This window comes from Entelurus aequoreus, linkage group LG13, assembly GCF_033978785.1.
Source record: "Entelurus aequoreus isolate RoL-2023_Sb linkage group LG13, RoL_Eaeq_v1.1, whole genome shotgun sequence".
In the NCBI taxonomy this organism is placed as follows: domain Eukaryota; kingdom Metazoa; phylum Chordata; class Actinopteri; order Syngnathiformes; family Syngnathidae; genus Entelurus; species Entelurus aequoreus.
In genome coordinates this window covers 68,969,047-68,990,401 of record NC_084743.1, presented here as the reverse complement: position 1 = coordinate 68,990,401, position 21,355 = coordinate 68,969,047, and the positions used below count along the sequence as shown (strand labels likewise).

General features: G+C 38.6%; 1 protein-coding gene across 4 annotated transcripts in view; it reads right to left on the bottom strand.

Moving 5' to 3' along the window:
- Positions 1 to 21,355, bottom strand: part of LOC133663657 (A-kinase anchor protein SPHKAP-like) — a 383,555-nt gene that overhangs the window by 94,868 nt on the left and 267,332 nt on the right. Inside the window, exon 1 of one of the 4 annotated variants that reach the window (XM_062068310.1) lies at positions 6,815 to 7,147. The exons of the other annotated variants lie outside the window; for them this stretch is intronic. Coding sequence (XP_061924294.1) covers positions 6,815 to 6,849 — 35 coding nt within the window. The 5' untranslated portion in view covers positions 6,850 to 7,147. Of the gene's footprint in view, positions 1 to 6,814; positions 7,148 to 21,355 lie in introns of those variants that run through there. 4 annotated transcript variants of the gene reach the window in all.

Here is a 21,355-nt window from a genome sequence, read left to right as displayed (position 1 = left end):
TCATAACCACTTTGGTAGGTTTCAAACCAGACTCGAAAGACTTTTGTAGGGCTAGCAGGATTATGCACAACCGTCACTTAGTCCAATACACACAAAAAACAAAACCTATATAGAAAATGTTTTTAAAAACACGGTGAAATGCCAGAATGACATTTTCCAGTGTGCACTTTTACTTTGATAACCCAAATCAATCATCTGTAATGCCGTTTGATTATAATCAATTTCAATTAAAAATAAGACAGGGGATGCTTATCAAAAAGAGAGCGGCTGTTTTTTTCTGCAATCCGCATTTTTCAAAGCAAATTATAAGCATTTCCCCCTTGAAACCCTAAAGATCACCAACCACCTCGCTAAGCCTAATGAACACTGCCCAGAGTAAACAATGGCGTCATGGGAAAAGTGAGCAAGCAGGGGATGGAGGAACAAGACGAGGGACTGAAGATAAGTGGATCTGATGCACTATGAGGTACGATCTCCAAAGAAGACATCAAAACACCTGACAACAGCTAGCCTCCGCACAATTATGCGGTGATGTGTTCTGGAAATCCTGACGCAAACTGGCAGTTGTTTTTTCTTACTTAGTGGAAACTAAGCCTGTTGTGACATATTTTATATTTAAAGCACAGCAGTGACTTGAAGTGAATGTATTTTTGGAAAATACCAATTTCTATTATCAGCAGTTTGAGTCCTATGACCGCCGTTGCACCAGGAAAAAAACAACCTTACTCCATTGGTGCACCGGATTTCGCAATAAATCGCAAATGAAATTAGGGCTGTCAAATAATTTTATGAATCCGATTAATCGAATTTTGGAATATGGATTATTTATGAGTAATCACAGGTGATTACTCTCTTGCATGATTAGAAGACCCTAATATTTGTACACAAATGCAATTTTAGTATCAGAATGTCATACAGGATCATTTAAGCATTTTACCTGAATGCACGTCATTTATTTGCACAAAACTTGGTAACAGTTTTATCTAAAGTTCATTCAGGTTGTATTTTGGAGTTAAATTTGCCAGTGAACACATAAACAGAGTCAGAGTCTCCTCATTCATTTTTGTACCGACGTATTCATTGATCGGATCACTGAGCGCTTATGCTAAAAGAGCTTGTACGTTAAAATTAATCTATATGTGATTAATGCGATAATTTTTTGTGATTGTGAGTTATCTCGTTAATTTTGACAGCCCTAATCATCACATATCTTAATTATTGAGTTATGGTGATTGAGATAGCTTTTTTGCAGGAAAACAGCATGTTTTTGAAAAGAAAAAAAAACTGCTATTGTTAACCCCTGAAAAATCGTTTAAAAAAAAAAGTTTTAAACTTTCTTTCACAAATTAGATGATTTTTGTAAAAAAAAAAAAAAAAAAAAGGTAAAATAATTATTTTTGTCAACAAACAGTTAAGCTGTGGGGATCTATTGTATTGTTTAATAAATACAAAACAACCATAATAATTTGGGCTCTCAAAAGATTTTTTTTCTTTTCTTTTTAAATCAGATTAATCACATTTTGGAATTTGGATTAATCATGATTAATCACAGGTGATTACTTGCTTGCAAAATTTAAAGTTTGCTTAAAAAATAGCTCCTATATTTGTAAAAAAATGCAATTTTCTTGTCAGAAAAAGTATTATACCTGAACGAAGGTCATTTATTTGCACAAAACTTGATAATAGTTTTATCTAAAGTTCTTTCAGGTTGTATTTTGTGGGCTCTGTACCGAGGATGTCGTTGTGACTTGTGCAGCCCTTTGAGACACTTGTGATTTAGGGCTATATAAAGAAACATTGATTGATTGATTGATATTTTGGAGTGAAATTTGCCAGTCGAACTCTTCTTACTCATTTTTGTACTGACGTATGTATTGATCTGATAACTGACTGTATAGCGGTTAAGGTAAACGAGCTTGTACAGTCAAAATAAATTGCATGATTAATCTAAGTTTGTACAAGATTAATGCGATAATTTTTTGTAATTAATTACGAGTTAACTCATTCATTTTGACAGCCCTAATTCTCACATATGTTTTATTACCGACTTATAGTGAGATAGCTTTTTTGCGGGAAAAATGCATGTTTTTGAAGAAAAAAAAAATTGTACTATTGCTTAACTCCCAAAAAATCGTGGAAAAAAAGTTTTAAAACCTCTTGCAAATTAGCTGATTTTTGGTTGAAAGAAAATCAGATTAATCAAATTTTGGAATTTTTGATTAATCATGATCATGTTCGATTAAGAAAAGAGCCTTTATATTTATACACAAATGCAATCTTATTGTCAGAATGTCATCTAGGAACGTTTTTAAAGGTTTTACCTGAAGTACTGTAATTTATTTACACAAAACTTGGTAACAGTTTTATCTAAAGTTCTTTCAGGCTGTTTTTTGGAGTGAAATTTGCCAGCGAGCACACCAGTCGAACTCTTCTTACTCAGTTTTGTACTGACGTAAGCATTGATCTGATAACTGACTGCGTAGCGGTTAAGGTAAAACAGCTTGTACGGTCAAAATAAATTGCATGATTAATCTAAGTGTGTACAAGATTAATGCGATAAAATGTGATTAAGTACAAGTTAACTCATTAATTTTGACAGCCCTAATTCTCAAATATCTTAATTATCGACTTAATGTGAGTGAGATAGCTTTTTTGCGGGAAAAATGCATGTTTTTGAAGAGAAAAACAGTGTACTATTGTTTAACCCCCCCCCCCCCCAAAATCGTGAAAAATAAGTTTTTAATGATCTGTTGCAAATTAGCTGATTTTTGTTAGAAAAAAAAGTCAACCAATTTTAAAAGTCAGATTAATCTAATTTTGGAATATGGATTAATCACGATCATGTTTGATTAAGAAAAGACCCCATATATTTATACACAAAATGTCATCCAGGAATGTTTTCAAGCGCTTTACCTGAAGTACTGTAATTTATTTACACAAGACTTGGTACCAGTTTTATCCAAAGTTCTTGCAGGCTGTATTCTGGAGTGAAATTTGCCAGCGAGCACACCAGTCAAACTCTTACTCATTTTTGTACTGACTTAAGCATTGATCTGATAACTGACTGCATAGGGGTTAAGGTAAAAGAGCTTGTACGGTCAAAATAAATTGCATGATTAATCTAAGTGTGTACAAGATTAATGCGATAAAATGTGATTAACTACGAGTTAACTCATTAGTTTCGACAGCCCTAATTCTCAAATATCTTAATTATCGACTTAATGTGAGTGAGATAGCTTTTTTGTACTATTGTTTAACCCCCCAAAAATTGTGGAAAAAAAACATTTTAAATTGTCTTTTGCAAATTAGCTGATTTTTGGTTGAAAAAAATAAAATTAAAAAAAAGTCAAAAACAATTTTAAAAATCAGATTAATCAAATTTTGGAGTGAAATTTGCCTGCGAGCACACCAGTCAAACTCTTATTACTAATTTTTGTACTGACGTATGCATTGATCTGATAACTGACTGTATAGCGGTTAAGGTAAAAGGGCTTGTACGGTCAAAATAAATTGCATGATTAATCAAAGTGTGTACAAGATTAATGCAATAAATTGTTTGTGATTGTTAACTACATTTTGATAGACCTAATTCTCACATATTTTTTAATTATCGATTAATAGTGAGTGAGATAGATTTTTTGAGACAAAAAAGTGTACTGTTTAACCCCCAAAAAATTGTGAAAAAGAAGTTTTTAATTCTCTTTTGCAAATTAGCTGATTTTTGAAAAAAATAAATAAATAAAAAAGTCAAACAATTTTAAAAAACAGATCAATACAATTTTGGAATTTTGATTAATCATGATCATGTTTTCTTAAGAAAAGACCCCAATATTTATACACGAATGCAATCTCATTGCCAAAATGTCATCCAGGAATGTTTTTAAGCGCTTTACCTTAAGTACTGTAATTTATTTACACAAGACTTGGTAACAGTTTTATCTAAAGTTCTTGCAGGCTGTATTCTGGAGTGAAATTTGCCAGCGAGCACACCAATTAGAGCAGGGGTGTCAAACTCATTTTAGATCGAGGGCCACATGGAGAAAAATCTACTCCCAAGTGGGCCGGACTGGTAAAAGCCCGGCACGATAACTTAAAAATAAAGACAACTTCAGATTGTTGTCTTTGTTTAAAAATAGAACAAGCACATTCTGGAAATGTACAAATCATAATGTTGTTTTTTTGTTTTTTTTACACTTATATGTTGCGGTTAATTGTATTTTATCTTTATTTGTTGTTGTTTATATTTTCTGAATAAATTATGTGATAATGTTCATCATTCAACTCATTGGTGTTAATTTTCAATCAATCATGATACATTTTTTTATATCAAAATCAAATGACAGTATGTTATTTATGTAGTTTGATCCTTTTCCTCGACAGATGTACTAGCATCATGTGATTTATTTTTTACATATGTAGCATCATCTACAAAGATACAAATGATTGCTATTGCGACATCCAGTGGACACATTTAGAACAGCAGTTTATTTCATTCAAAAATTTCAGGTTAATTTTTATACTTGGCAAACTCATCCCGTGGGCCGGGTAAAACCTGTTCGAGGGCCTGATGCGGCCCTCGGGCCGTACGTTTGACACCCCTGAATTAGAGGCTTGTCACTCATTTTTGTACTGACTGTACAGCGGTTACGGTAAAAGAGCATGAATGGTCAAAATAAATTAGAATAATAATCTAAGTGTGTCCATGATTAATGCATGATTTTCATGATTAATCACATTATAGTTAATTTTGACAGACTTAGTAAAAATTTCATTTTGCTCAAATGTAGTCTCCCTACATATATTATAAGTCAGTGGTTCTTAACCTGGGTTCGATCGAACCCTAGGGGTTCGGTGAGTCGGGCTCAGGGGTTCGGCGGAGGTCAAGACACACCCGACTCATCGTGTAAATAAAAACTTCTCCCTATCGGCGTATTACGGATACGGCAACAGCAGAAGTCAGACTGATTTGCAGGTGTGTAATTTGTTGTGAGTTTATGCACGGTGTTGGTTTTGTTCTTTGAACAAGGTGATGTTCATGCACGGTTCATTTTGTGCACCAGTAAAAAAACATGGTAACACTTTAGTATGGGGAACATATTCACCATTTATTAGTTGCTTATTAACATGCAAATTAGTAACATATTGACTCTTAACTAGTCATTATTAAGTACTTATTAATGCCTTATTCGGCATGGCCTTATTATAACCTTAACCCTCTAACCCTAACCCTAACCAAATAACTTTAAATTAAGTCTTTGTTACTTAGAATATGTTCCCCATACTAAAGTGTTACCAAAAACATAACTTTGTCTTGAATTTGAAAAAAAACCAACATTTTATTTTTCACTAAAGAAAGTGGGGAGTGCTCAGAGAGTATGGGGTATCGGACTGTCTGATTGTGGCGGTCCGCTCCCTGTATGATCAGTGTCAGAGCTTGGTCCGCATTGCCGGCAGTAAGTCGGACCCGTTTCCAGTGAGGGTTGGACTCCGCCAAGGCTGCCCTTTGTCACAGATTGTGTTCATAACTTTTATGGACAGAATTTCTAGGCGCAGTCAGGGCGTTGAGGGTATCTAGTTTGGTGGCTGCAGGATTAGGTCTCTGCTATTTGCAGATGATGTGGTCCTGATGGCTTCATCTGGCCAAGATCTTCAGCTCTCACTGGATTGGTTCGCAGCCGAGTGTGAAGCGACTGGGATGGGAATCAGCACCTCCAAGTCCGAGTCCATGGCATTGCCCGGAAAAGGGTGGAGTGCCATCTCCAAGATCTTGCCCCAAGTGGAGGAGTTCAAGTACCTCGGAGTCTTGTTCATGAGTGAGGGAAGAGTGGATCGTGAGATCGACAGGCGGATCTGTGCGGCGTCTTCAGTAATGCGGACGTTGTATTGATCTGTTGTGGTGAAGAAGGAGCTGAGCCGGAAGGCAAAGCTCTCAATTTACCGGTCGATCTACGTTCCCATCCTCACCTATGGTCATGAGCTTTGGGTCATGACCGAAAGGACAAGATCACGGGTACAAGCGGCCGAAATGAGTTTCCTCCGCCGGGTGGCGGGGCTCTCCCTTAGAGATAGGGTGAGAAGCTCTGTCATCCGGGAGGAGCTCAAAGTAAAGCCGCTGCTCCTCCACATCGAGAGGAGCCAGATGACGTGGTTCGGGCATCTGGTCAGGATGCCACCCGAACGCCTCCCTAGGGAGGTGTTTCGGGCACGTCCGACCGGTAGGAGGACAAGTTGGGAAGACTATCTCTCCCGACTGGCCTGGAAACGCCTCGGGATCCCCCGGGAGGAGATGGACGAAGTGGCTGGGGAGAGGGAAGTCTGGGCTTCCCTGCTTAGGCTGCTGCCCCCGCGACTCGACCTCGGATAAGCGGAAGAAGATGGATGGATGGACTAAAGAAGGGTTCGGTGAATGCGCATATGAAACTGGTGGGGTTCGGTACCTCCAACAAGGTTAAGAACCACTATTATAAGTGTTTTGCTCATTTAATTTTGCACCTCATTGGAATGACAGCAAAGGAAGGTTATGTATTGTTACTGCTGGAATTTTTACTTCTTGGCCAACCTTATAAATGCACAACAACTAAATATTGTGGCAGGTTATGGACTGTCGTTAGCAGTGAGGAACATAAATAATATTGTCATAATCTGGAGCAAATGACGCCAGTCTAGCATGTTTGGTATGGTATTTACGTCAGGGATTAGGATCGCATCCACTTCATGACAGTTCTTATAAAGCGTCGACCGCAACATTCATTTGAATATTGCGACAAAACGCAGTTTCGACATGTTTGGGTAAAGAAAAGAAGCCATTTGTTACCTTGGTGTTTTCAGAAGGCACTTTGCGTCTGCCATGATGTCCTCCACTTCTCACCTTATTTCCTCAACAACAACAACAACAACAAAAGAAGCGTCGACGCGTTACTGTGCCCGGGTCACGCTGCGGTCCTCATTGCCCGAAACACGGACCCCAGGACGTCCACCCACCCCGCGGCAACGGAGCCGACCTGCAGTCGGTGTTACGGTTCCAAAGCGGGACGAGAAGTGCTGCCGACGCACGAAGGACGGGGACTCACGCGCACTGTCTTCCCGCCAAGTGCCGAGTGCAGCCGAGCAAGCGCCGTGCGCACGAGGCAGGCGTGCGCGCGCACCTCGACGCACAAACCCTTATTTGCGAACACGTAAAGTTGCTATTTTTTGAAATAAAAACCCCACAATTCGCGGTGAATCTTAAAACGAATTTTGTGTTTAAAACTTTGAGTTTGATTTGCATGTCAATGAAATGTGCTGAGATTAGGTTTTGTTTGTTTGATTGTTTTATTAGTTTCACCTGACTTGTCAGCGCCGCGTCTTTTGTGTCAACCAATTAGCGTCCTCCTTCCCATTGTTGCTGTTCAGGTGTGTCTCTCTCTGTTATCACTCGTTGTCTTCCGTCAAAAGACACTTTAATATGTATACTTTGTACTAGAGATGTCCGATAATATCGGCCTGTAAATGTAACATTGGAAATTATCAGTATCGTTTTTTTTTTTATTATCGGTATCGTTTTTTTTTGTTTTTTTTAAATCAAATCAACATAAAACACACAAGATACACTTACAATTAGTGCACCAACCCCAAAAACCTCCCTCCCCCATTTACACTCATTCACACAAAAGGGTTGTTTCTTTCTGTTATAAAGGCCTACTGAAACCAACTACTACCGACCACGCAGTCTGATAGTTTACATATCAATGATGAAATCTTAACATTGCAACACATGCCAATACGGCCGCGTTAACTTATAAAGTGCAATTTTAAATTTCCCGGGGAACTTCCGGTTCAAAACGCCTTTGGAGGATGACGTATGCGCGTGACGTCGCGAGGTCCACGGAAGTGTTTGGACCCTTTTGGACACAATACAAACAGCTCTGTTTTCTTCGACAAAATTCCACAGTATTCTGGACATCTGTGTTGGTGAATCTTTTGCAATTTGTTTAATGAACAATGGAGGCTGCAAAGAAGAACGTTGTAGGTGGGATCGGTGTATGCGGCTGGCTGTAGCAACACAACCAGGAGGACTTTGTTGGATAGAAGACGCGCTAGCGGCGAACTCACCTTGACTTCCTACGTCTCCGGGCCGCCGACCGCATCGTCGATCGCTGGAACGCAGGTGAGCACGGGTGTTGATGAGCGGAGGAGGGCTGGCTGGCGTAGGTGGAGCGCTAATGTTTTTATCATAGCTCTGACGAGGTCCCGTTGTTAAGGTAGCGTCATTAGCAACAGCATTGCTAGGCTTCGACAGGCGTCGAATACACATTAACCGTGTATTTACATGTCCAGTGTTTGGTTCGGTGTCTCCTGATAGTAGTATTGTTGATCTTCTGTCTATCCTTCCAGTCAGGGATTTATTTATTTTGTTTCTATCTCTATTTGAGACAGATGCTATCACGTTAGCTCATGCTAAGAGCTTCGTCGATGTATTGTCGTGGAGATAAAAGTCACTGTTAATGTCCATTTCGCCTTCTCGACTCTCATTTTCAAGAGGATATAGTATCCGAGGTGGTTTAAAATACAAATCTGTGATCCTCAATAGAAAAAGGAGAGAGTGTGGATTCCAATGAGCCAGCTTGTACCTAAGTTACGGTCAGAGCGAAAAAAGATATCTCTTGAACTGCATTCTAGTCTATCACTCTAACGTTCCTCATCCACAAATCTTTCATCCTCGCTCAAATTAATGGGGTAATCGTCACTTTCTCGCTCCTAATATCTCTCGCTCCATTGTAAACAACGGGGAATTGTGAGCAGCACTACCGCTTGTGACGTCACGCTACTTCCGGTAGGGGCAAGGTTTTTTTTTATCAGCGAGCAAAAGTTGCGAACTTTATCGTCGATTTTCTCTACTAAATCCTTTCAGCAAAAATATGGCAATATCGCAAAATGATCAAGTATGACACATAGAATGGATCTGCTATTCCCGTTTAAATAAAACAAATTCATTTCAGTAGGCCTTTAAAGGCCTACTGAAAGCCACTACTACCGACCACGCAGTCTGATAGTTTATATATCAATGATGAAATCTTAACATTGCAACACATGCCAATACGGCCGGGTTAGATTAGTAAAGTGCAATTTTAAATTTCCCGCGAAATATCCTGCTGAAAACGTCTCGGTATGATGACGTTTGCACGTGACGTCACGGATTGTAGCGGACATATTGGGACACCATTGTGGCCAGCTATTAAGTCGTCTGTTTTCATCGCAAAATTCCACAGTATTCTGGACATCTGTGTTGGTGAATCTTTTGCAATTTGTTTAATGAACAATGAAGACAGCAAAGAAGAAAGCTGTAGGTGGGATCGGTGTATTAGCGGCTGGCTGCAGCAACACAACCAGGAGGACTTTGAGTTGGATAGCAGACACGCTACCGTGAGTACAGCTTTGGCTTCCAAACATTTGATCGCTTGCCTGTACGTGCGTGCCGCTATGTGCATGTCACGTACGTAACTTTGGGGAAATATATGTGCTGTATGAACTTTATGGAGGTGAACGATACTTTGGGCTGTGGGATTGAGTGTGTTGTGCGGGTGTTTGATTTGTATTGGTGGGTTATATGGACAGGAGGCGGGAGGTGTTTGTTATGCGGATTAATTTGTGGCATATTAAATATAAGCCTGGTTGTGTTGTGGCTAATAGAGTATATATATGTCTTGTGTTTATTTACTGTTTTAGTCATTCCAAGCTGAATATCAGGTCCCACCCGCCTCTCACAGCATCTTCCCTATCTGAATCGCTTCCACTGCCCTCTAATCCTTCACTCTCACTTTCCTCATCCACAAATCTTTCATCCTCGCTCAAATTAATGGGGTAATCGTCGCTTTCTCGGTCCGAATCGCTCTCGCTGCTGCTGGCCATGATTGTAAACAATGTGCAGATGTGAGGCGCTCCACAACCTGTGACGTCACGCTACTTCCGGTACAGGCAAGGCTTTTTTATCAGCAACCAAAAGTTGCGAACTTTATCGTCGATGTTCTCTACTAAATCCTTTCAGCAAAAATATGGCAATATCGCGAAATGATCAAGTATGACACATAGAATGGACCTGCTATCCCCGTTTAAATAACAAAATTTCATTTCAGTAGGCCTTTAATATTCTGGTTCCTAGATTATATATCAATATATATCAATACAGTCTGCAAGGGATACAGTCCGTAAGCACACATGATTGAGCGTGCTGCTGGTCCACTAATAGTACTAACCTTTAACAGTTAATTTTACTCATTTTCAATAATTACTAGTTTCTATGTAACTGTTTTTATATTATTTTACTTTCTTTTTTATTCAAGAAAATGTTTTTAATTTATTTATCTTATTTTATTGAATGATTTTTTTTTTAAAGTACCTTATCTTCACCATACCTGGTTGTCCAAATTAGGCATAATAATGTGTTAATTCCAGGACTGTATATATCGGTATCGATTGATATCGGTATCGGTAATTAAAGAGTTGGACAATATCGGGATATCGGATATCGTCAAAAAGCCATTATCGGACATCCCTACTTTGTACTCTGTTTACCAAGTACGCACATTTTGACACTACTTTTGTCCCAAATCAATAGTGTTGTCGTCCACTAACCGGAAATGACAGTCGCAATATCCATCCATCCATCTTCTTCCGCTTATCCGAGGTCGGGTCGCGGGGGCAGCAGCCTAAGCAGAGAAGCCCAGACTTCCCTCTCCTCAGCCACTTTGTCCAGCTCTTCACGGGGGATCCAGAGGCGTTCCCAGGCCAGCCGGGAGACATAGTCTGCCCTCCCGGTAACAGTTAGAGATGCTACCTCAGTAGAAGCATTTAAGTCCCATCTTAAAACTCATTTGTATACTCTAGCCTTTAAATAGACACCCTTTTTAGACCAGTTGATCTGCCGTTTCTTTTCTTTTCTGCCCCCCTCTCCCTTGTGGAGGGGGAAAGTGCTGGCTGTCCAGAGTCGGGACCCGGGGTGGACCGCTCGCCTGTGCATCGGTTGGGGACATCTCTGCGCTGCTGACCCGTCTCCGCTCGGGATGGTCTCCTGCTGGCCCCACTATGGACTGGACTCTCACTATTACGTTAGATCCACTATGGACTGGACTTTCACAATATTATGCTAGACCCACTGGACGTCCATTGCATGCGGTCTCCCCTAGAGGGGTGGCGGGGGAAGAAACTAATTTTGTCCGCTTGTACCCGTGATCTTGTCCTTTCGGTCATAACCCAAAGCTCATGACCATAGGTGAGGATGGGAACGTGGATCGACCGGTAAATTGAGAGCTTCGCCTTCCGGCTCAGCTTCTTCTTCACCACAACGGATCGATACAGCGTCCGCATTACTGAAGACGCCGCGCAGTTTCAATTCCCACCTCCGGAAGAACTTTGAACATGTCACGAGGGAGGTGTTGGACATTGAGTCCGAGTGGACCATGTTCCGCACCTCTATTGTCGAGGCGGCTGATTGGAGCTGTGGCCGCAAGGTAGTTGGTGCCAGTCGCAATATTTACTCCTCAAATGAGTGACAATTTTTTTAGATGTATTTTTTAATTTTTTTTTACACAGGAGTCATATCATATATTTTTTTTACCTACATTTAAAACACTTCCTTGTGGTCTAACATGTAATGGTGGCTCTTTGGTCAAAATCTTGCATAGATTATGTTTTACAGACTTCTTTAAACCACATTTTGACCGACCGTTTTGTGGGTGGTCTTGTTTACCTGCTTCCACTTCAACTTTTTTTGTTTTTTTTTAGATAAAAATTATTAATGTATTTAATATGTGTTTACTTACTATGGTATATTATTTATTTATTATGTAATTCCTGAAGGAATCAATAAAGTACTATCTATCTATGTATTCACTGTTCTGTTAGAGAGAACAAGGAAATGGGATAAAATTGCTATGGTATGAAAAAGAGTAGGATTAAATAAGCTCAGTTTCTTTCTACTCCTTTTCGGATGAAACAACTGGAAACATGTGATGCATTACATTGTATCGCATGCATGTTCGAAATAAACTGAAACTGAATTGATGTAACAATAAAAAAATGGATCCAGTTGTCTTAACGAGCAGTTTTAGTCACGACATTACAGATGCCTGCTATGAGGTGGCGACTTGTCCAGGGTGTACCCCGCCTTGCTGCCCGAATGCAGCTGAGATAGGCTCCAGCACCCCCGCGACCCCAAAACGGACAAGCGGTAGAACATGGATGGATGGGCATTACAGATACTTCAAGTGCTAACTGCAAGCCTCAGACAAACACACATAATGTTGAAACATGAAGACGTGCCATAACCACAACATAAATGGCACAGAAAAGCTCAATTTTAAAAAGAGAGGTGAAACAAAAGTAGTGAACAGAAGGAAACATGATAAATAAAAATAAATACAGTGTCTGGTTATAGTGGAAGTCTACTGCTTCTTCAGCACCTGCAGTGAGGGAACTCATCCAAAAGATGGCGCCATAGCACAAATAATAACAACTCCCCGTTTATGTTGGGTTCTGTGCATGTCATAGTAAAGTATTCTGATTTAAGTTGTGATGCATGAAAATGCACGTCATAATCACATCATTTTTTTCAGGGTCCATGTACACAGTAACATTGTAATCCGAATGATGATCAGATTAAATGCATTTTATCCATGTACACGTGGCTATTGAGACACGGCCTTAGTCTTTGCAGATCACTTCGCCTGTTTTCAATGTCAGTTTTATTTATACGCAGGGCCGCCCCTCCTTATACGCAGCTCACCAGGTGTGCATAGAGGGGCTCATGGGATTTTGTGTGAAAAAGCGCATGTAAATTGTCAATTAATGAATGATAATGTATGACTACATATGCAAACTCATTCCTAGCCGATTCCTGCTCTGTAACATTAGGGCTGCAACGATCAATAGTTCACAAAATGTTATTCTGCTGCTTCGATTAGTCATTTAATGAGTCTAACTAATGAAACTCGATCAAATCCAGAACGCAAGGAATTTAAATGCGCAGACGTAGTTTCCGTACAGCCGCTGCAATTGAGCAGACATGAGAGCGGTGGTGTGAGGGTGCCATGATCTGTGTGGCAGCGAACAGCGTTGATTTCTACAAATAGTTTTTCACATGTTAAAAGTGCAATGTTAATGTTGACAATGTTAAAAATAAAGAATGACGATTATGGCAAGCAGAAAAATCTTGGTTTATTGAAACTATTTTGCCTAAAATACGCAGTGAGGCCATAAAGTGTGTTTTACCCAATTACTCAATTAATCGAACAAATTATATAAACTAAATAGATCATTTGTTTACTGAAACAATCGATAGTTGCAGTTCTAAAGAACATACAATAAACCTCTTTAATCACTGTTGTCACGACGTGGACTTTGGCGGGGTTTGTTTTCCCGAGATGCAAAGAAATTGGAGCGGACATGGCCATGGACTCTGCCTTTATCTCAGCAGAGTAAACCCTCTTGTCAATCGTCCACTCTCTTTGCCACTGTGGGTGGAGGCGGGACTGAATGGTCTTGAAAAAGCTACTCTTACTGTATATTCAGGGCTGTCTTGTATTTGGGTCAATACGGTACTTTTTGAGTGACCTCTACCCAGCCATTGTGTACTTTTATAAATACAACTGTTATGTAGAGGAAACGGAGGTGGCTAGAAGTGGTTTGGATTAAAAAAAAAAGAAAAGGAAAATTCAGCTTCAGAAAGCACATATTTAATGCTGCTTGCTGATATTGTTTTACCGCACCTGTCAAGGGCCAGTAGACGTACCTTGTCTCGGGATCGCTTTACAAGACAATAGCAGGGTTCATAAAATACTGCAGCCCTAACAACCACAGCTTTTTATAATGCTGGATCTACTTTGTTGAATAAAGCTCAACAAACCAGACCGTTTATGACATAAATGGATCATCACACGGCGCATTATAACGCAAGAATGATGAATATTTGATTTCTGCACAATAGCATGTGAATAGACTCCACTATTTATTACCTCTATAAAACTTACTCTCTGGTGTAGATTCCAATATTTTAATAATGTATTACACACATGATACAGATATTAATGCAATTAATCAATGGTGTAAGTTAACTGTGATAGGCTCCGATGCTGATAAAGTACCCATTCCCAATAGCTGGGAATCAATACCAATACTCAACAGTATTAATTTGTTGTACTTCATTGTGTGTTAAAGTAGTGGTAACTGTTTAATAATATTTGTATTTAACATTCCAACCTGAGCTAATTATAATAAATGTGCTGTCCAGGTGTTAAATATGTTTTTTCTAATGCCTTTGAGTTTCATTTGCAAGAATTTATATATATAGGAGAATTTGAATGCAGTTGCACTTCCAAAACATTGAATTGCAGAAGTGTAGAGGCCAGGGGTGTCCAAACTTTTTTTCCCCGGTGGCCGCATTGGCCTAAAAAAATGTGGTCGAGGGCCGAAAGCCGACTGCATGTAAAGTAACTATATATATTATATATATACATATATATACATATACAGTGGGGCAAAAAAGTATTTAGTCAGCCACCCATTGACAATCAATGGGTGGCTGACTAAATACTTTTTTGCCCCACTGTATATATATATATATATATACATATACATACATATGTATATATATATATATATATATATATATATATATATATATATATATATATATATATATATATATATACATATATATACATATATATATATATATATATATATATATATATATATACATATATATATATATATATATATATATATATATATATAGATATATATATATATACATATATATATATATATATATATATATATATACATATATGTATATATATATATATATACATATATATATATATATATATATATATATATATATATATATATATATATATATATATATATATATATATATATATATATATATATATATATACTTACACTACCGTTCAAAAGTTTGGGGTCACCCAAACAATTTTGTGGAATAGCCTTCATTTCTAAGAACAAGAATAGACTGTCGAGTTTCAGATGAAAGTTCTCTTTTTCTGGCCATTTTGAGCGTTTAATTGACCCCACAAATGTGATGCTCCAGAAACTCAATCTGCTCAAAGGAAGGTAAATGGTAAATAGGTTATACTTGTATAGCGCTTTTCTACCTTCAAGGTACTCAAAGCGCTTTGACACTATTTCCACATTCACCCATTCACACACACATTCACACACTGATGGTGGGAGCTGCCATGCAAGACGCTAACCACGACCCATCAGGAGCAAGGGTGAAGTGTCTTGCTCAAGGACACAACGGACGTGACAAGGTTGGTAGAAGGTGGGGATTGAACCAGGAACCCTCAGGTTGCTGGCACGGCCACTCTCCCAACCTTGCCACGCCGCCCCGTCAGTTTTGTAGCTTCTGTAACGAGCTAAAGTGTTTTCAGATGTGTGAACATGATTGCACAAGGGTTTTCTAATCATCAATTAGCCTTCTGAGCCAATGAGCAAACACATTGTACCATTAGAACACTGGAGTGATAGTTGCTGGAAATGGGCCTCTATACACCTATGTAGATATTGCACCAAAAACCAGACATTTGCAGCTAGAATAGTCATTTACCACATTAGCAATGTATAGAGTGTATTTCTTTAAAGTTAAGACTAGTTTAAAGTTATCTTCATTGAAAAATAAGGACATTTCAATGTGACCCCAAACTTTTGAACGGTAGTGTATATATATATATATTTATATACATATATATGTATATATATACATATACATACATACATACATACATACATGCGTGCATACATACATATATATATATATATATATATATATATATATATATATATATATATATATATATATATACTTATATATATATATATATATATATATATATACTTATATATATATATATTTATATACATATACATATACATATACATACATACATACATACATACATGCATACATACATACATACATACATACATACATACATATATATATATATATAGTCGAGGTTTCTGTGGTTTATCCGTTATACAGTGCTCAATACTGGGGTAGAGCGGAATATACGTTAGGTTAGGAAAAAACACAGAGGCTATTTTATCCCTACAAGCCTGTTTCACAGGTTTCCCTGCTCTTCAGGGGATTTTATAACATTTTCTAAAATCCCCTGAAGAGCAAGGAAACCTTTTCACATACCTTTTCACTCATGATGGCTTCAGGTTGCATGTAAGAACGGTGGCTGGTTGACTTTGCACATTTTTGGCCCAAAAGCAATACGACCACATTTGAAATCCAGCCACTGATTTTCTGATTTGATTTCTTAACAACATACTTAAAGGGGAACTGCACGTTTTGGGGGGGGGGTGGGGGCAAGCATCGTTTTGTGTCGTTCTCGCCATTTCCGGGTCTTAAATGGCTGTCAAAGTGTACCAACTTGTCGGAAGACGTCCTCAGACTTCTTTTATCCAGGTGAGAGGCATTATTTATGATTTACCGGTACAATAAACCTCCAGGGAGCATGAAGGCGAGGAAACACGTCGCCAGTCGATCATGTCGAAATTGTACTCAAGCTTGTGATCATGGCGCCGCTATACATATTTTGTCTGCTTTAGCGCTTATAATGACAATATCACTAATACTCTGTTAATATTCAAGTCACGAAATGTAAATGGAGCATTGTTGACACTTTTTGAATTGTTATTTATTGACTTAGACTTAGACAAACTTTAATGATCTTAAAAACATACTTTTATTCCATGGCTTTTAACACTGAGTGATATCCATCCTGCAATGGCGCCCCATAATACACCTGCTGTGAACCTGTTTTTATGTTTTTATATTTTATTTATTTATTTTTTATCGTGTTCTGTCTGTGTTGTGTTTTGTTTGCTCGGTTCTCGTATTATCTTTTAACCTGCCCATTGTACAGCACTTTGGCTACCCCTGTGGTAAATTTTAAATGTGCTTTATAAATAAAGTTGATTTGATTTGATCCACAAGGGAAATTATTCCACACAGTAGCTCAGTTACAAAGGATGGAAAGGATAAGGTTGGAAAGGATAATGCACACAAGGGAACAAAAAGAGGGCAAAAACAAAAAGGTATAAAGTAGACTAAAAATGTACCATAGTAGCAATATAAAATATAACATATGTAATATTTACATATTATATATACGGTATATAATATATACTGATATATTATATTATTATATCATATAATATTTTTTTATAATATAAACTTTTACATATTATATATTGGGTTTTATGGGCATAATATAGGACCTCCCATTGGCTCCGCTCTAAGCAGCCTTTTATTTACATTTATTTACAAGTCAGAATGCTTTTTTTTTAAAAATCCATCCGCATGTCTTTCATAATGATTGTGAACGATAGGCAACATTCCACAAAAGGTGAAGTTTCCCTTTAATACCAAACGATTTCTGAGGCCTTTGTTCTTAAGTTATTGTCAATAGTTGTCATGCAAAATAGGAACGGAATAGCAAAAACTAAGTTCTCTTGTTGGAATCGTCCTAACTTCCCCCGTTATGTGGCGCCCCTGGTACAATAATGCACTGTGGGGAAATGTACAATTTGGTGGAAATCTGGGATTTATCCGCTGCCTTTGTGAAAGTTCTTACCGATTCCTGGCATATAGGATCAGAAAAAAAAATCAAATCAAATACTCATCCATCTAAATGAAATGCTCAATCACTAGAAAGAGAGTGTGCACAGTAGTATCAAAGCCCTCTGCAGCGTCTCCGATGGTTAGGCATAATTTCCCCTGCTTGGTCCATTAGTGAGGCCAGTGTCAACTCAGAAGGGGGTAAAAAGAGCTGTGACCTTTAGTATTCCATTACCATAGTCACTGAGACTGTATACAGTACGGCAAATCGCTCCGTGTGGACCTTACTTGTTCCCTCCATGCTTGTGTAGGTTTACTCTGCACTCCGGTTTCAGTCCAAACAACATTCATATTGATTGGTGTTAATGTGTCCTGCCCCCGCTAGCCTCAAGGTGAGCTGAGATACGCTGCAGCTCACCATGACCAGGATGAACAGTATAGAAAATGCGTTTATGTCACGACGTGGTTTTCGCCTACTGCGGGGTCGTTCTTCCAGGAAGGAAAATGGATGACTCTGGACAGGACTTGCAGGTAGGAACATGATTTAATTTTAAGAAACACTCAACGAGGTACAAAACAGAAAACCACCCAAAGGCAAGCGTGCCTATCGCACGCGGAAGCTAAGGCAAAAACTTAGGGCAGGAAACATGAAACTATAGACATGAAACCTCACTAAACTGTGGCATGAAACAAATGGCATTAACTATGGCATAGAACAAACACAAAACTGTGGCATGAAACCAATAATGACGCCAGCCCGACTGACTGGCAAAGGCAGGCTTAAATAGTCCGCTGATTAGAAGCAGGTGCGCGTCCCGAACACCAGAGGGAGGTGAAAATCACAAGTAGCCATGGTAACTAAAACAAACTCAGGTGTCAAACAGGAACTAAAAGAGTCCAAAACTAACAGAACATAACAAAAACATGATCCGGACCACGGATCATGACAGTTTAGAGAAGAAAGAAGTGGGCAGAAAATGGAGAAAATGTGGATATTCCCGGAGAATTTGGTGAAAAGGTGTCTCTGTGTATTTTTCAGACGCAGTGTGTTAACGTTTTTGGAATAGATTAATTGTATTGATATTGTTGTCTAAGAGGATTTATTTTTTCAATTTTTTTTTCCAACTGACCTTTTGGAAGGGAATCATAATGAAAATATAATATATGACACGCTACTGTGTGATATAATATGTTTCTTCTTCATTTTATGTAAATGAAGTGGAAGACCTGATTCAACCTACGCTACTAGCAACTCTTTAAGGGGAACTGGACTTTTTGGGGGGAATTTTGCCAATCGTTCACAATCATGAGAGACAAGAACACATATTTGTTTTTTAAATTTTTATTTCAAAGATGATAAAAAACGCTTACAATATGTGGCTAATGGGAATCACCATGGTAGCCTTCAAAGCCCTCTAAAACAACTTTAAAACCCTCCATCAACGTTTTATATACACACTGAAAGTCCAGATATAATGTAGTAACAGACCTGTTCGTAACAATACGTAATATTTACAATATGTACCGTATTTTGGTAATTTTATGCGCTACCGGAAGTAATTATTTGCCGCATTTATTTCCGTTTCCATAGCAGCGCACTTCCGACTTTCTGCAACAAATGTGTTCCTACTTCCTGAAACAAACGCGAGTGTGTTTTCTAACCATGGCAGACTCGGTCACAGACAACGAAGACAACTATTTTTGGACAAATGAGGATTTACTACCTTATCTTTTTGAAATTAAATATACGGAGGATGAACTACTGCTTAAAGAAGCTAGCACGAGTAAGAGGTTGAAACGTTGGAGCAGATGAAAGCCGCGCAAGTACGACATGGTCACGTTGCTTTTGATTGATTGATTGAGACTTTTATTAGTAGGTTGCACAGTAAAGTACATATTCCGTACAATTGACCACTAAATGGTAACACCCGAATACGTTTTTCAACTTGTTTAAGTCGGGGTCCACTTAAATTGATTCATGATACAGATATATACTATCAGATATATACTATCATCATAATACAGTCATCACACAAGATAATCACATTGAATTATTTACATTATTTACAATCCGGGGTGTGTGTGTGTGTGTGTGTTTGTGGGGGGGGGGGGGGGGGGGTAGGTTTGATTGTTATCATCAGTCATCAACAATTGAGAACAGAGAAATGGATATTGGAACAGTGTAGGTCTGACTTGGTAGGATATGTACAGCAAGTAGTGGACAGAGAGAGAGAGAGAGAGAGAGAGAGAGAGAGAGAGAGAGAGAGAGAGAGAGAGAGAGAGAGATCAGAAGGCATAAGAAAAAGTATCTACATTTGATTATTAACAATCCGGGGAGGGTGTTAGTTTAGGGTTGTAGCTGCCTGGAGGTGAACTTTTATTGCAGTTTTGAAGGAGGATAGAGATGCCCTTTCTTTTATACCTGTTGGGAGCGCATTCCACATTGTTGTGGCATAGAAAGAGAATGAGTTAAGACCTTTGTTAGATCGGAATCTGGGTTCAACGTGGTTAGTGGAGCTCCCCGTGGTGTTGTGGTTATGGTGGTCATTTACGTTAAGGAAGTAGTTTGACATGTACTTCGGTATCAGGGAGGTGGAGCGGATTTTATAGACTAGGCTCAGTGCAAGTTGTTTTACTCTGTCCTCCACCCTGAGCCAGCCCACTTTGGAGAAGTGGGTAGGAGTGAGGTGGGATCTGGGGTGGAGGTCTAGAATAATCTGACTATTTTGCTAATCTGGAATTTTGAGCCAAGCTATGCAGAGTTAATGGATTGCTTACTCAAATCAACTGGAAACGTCCCCGGCCAGCTGGACCAAACGGACAACTGTACATCGAGTGAGTCCCGATAGTACTTATCATGATACATGCAGCACATCACCGCACACTACAGTACATATGCTGTCTGGCTAGCTGTATACATACAAAACATGAAATGTGGGCTAATACTATACAGATACTGTAATATGATTGTTCATGTTTTTCAGTCAGTATAGATTGATGTTTTATCGCATTGTGTTGTGCATTATAAACTCAAACACGTTTTGTGCCGACAAGACGCTCGCTTATCTTTTTCCGTAGTTAGCTTTGACGGCTAATATCAAAGCCTGCCAATGTGTTGCTTCGCTAAAAAAAAAAAAAGAGTTCCTTAGGTGTTAACAATGCTGCTACAGTTTGGTTATTATACAGGTTACGGAACGTGAATTAAGTATTGTTGACGGTTTTTGAATGCATTTTCAAAGTGATTTAGATGTAGAATTGATTGCGCCCGTAAGCTGCATTGTTAGCCACCTAGAATGAGTCGATTTTAGAATGCGAAAACCAAACAAAAAACCTTTTGTCTTCTTGTCTCTCATAAAGGATTGTGAACAATAGGCAGAATTTCAAAAATAGTGCAGTTCCCCTTTTATGATCAAAGGAGAAGTGTGGGATACTTCTCTTAAATGGGTTATACTTGCATAGCGCTTTTCTACCTTCAAGGTACTCAAAGCGCTTTGACACTATTTCCACATTTACCCACATTTTTGCCATTGTTTGACAACGGGTTCACAAACTAGGAATTTTTCTTGGTGCAATCGTGCAACATAAAACACATATAACACAGAATAGGTAATAAAATTAGCTGTAACTGAGCTATCAGATAGACTAGACTAGACTGGACTTCCTTTTTATTGTCATTAAAATTTGAACTTTACAGTACAGAAAAGAACGACATTTTGTTGCATT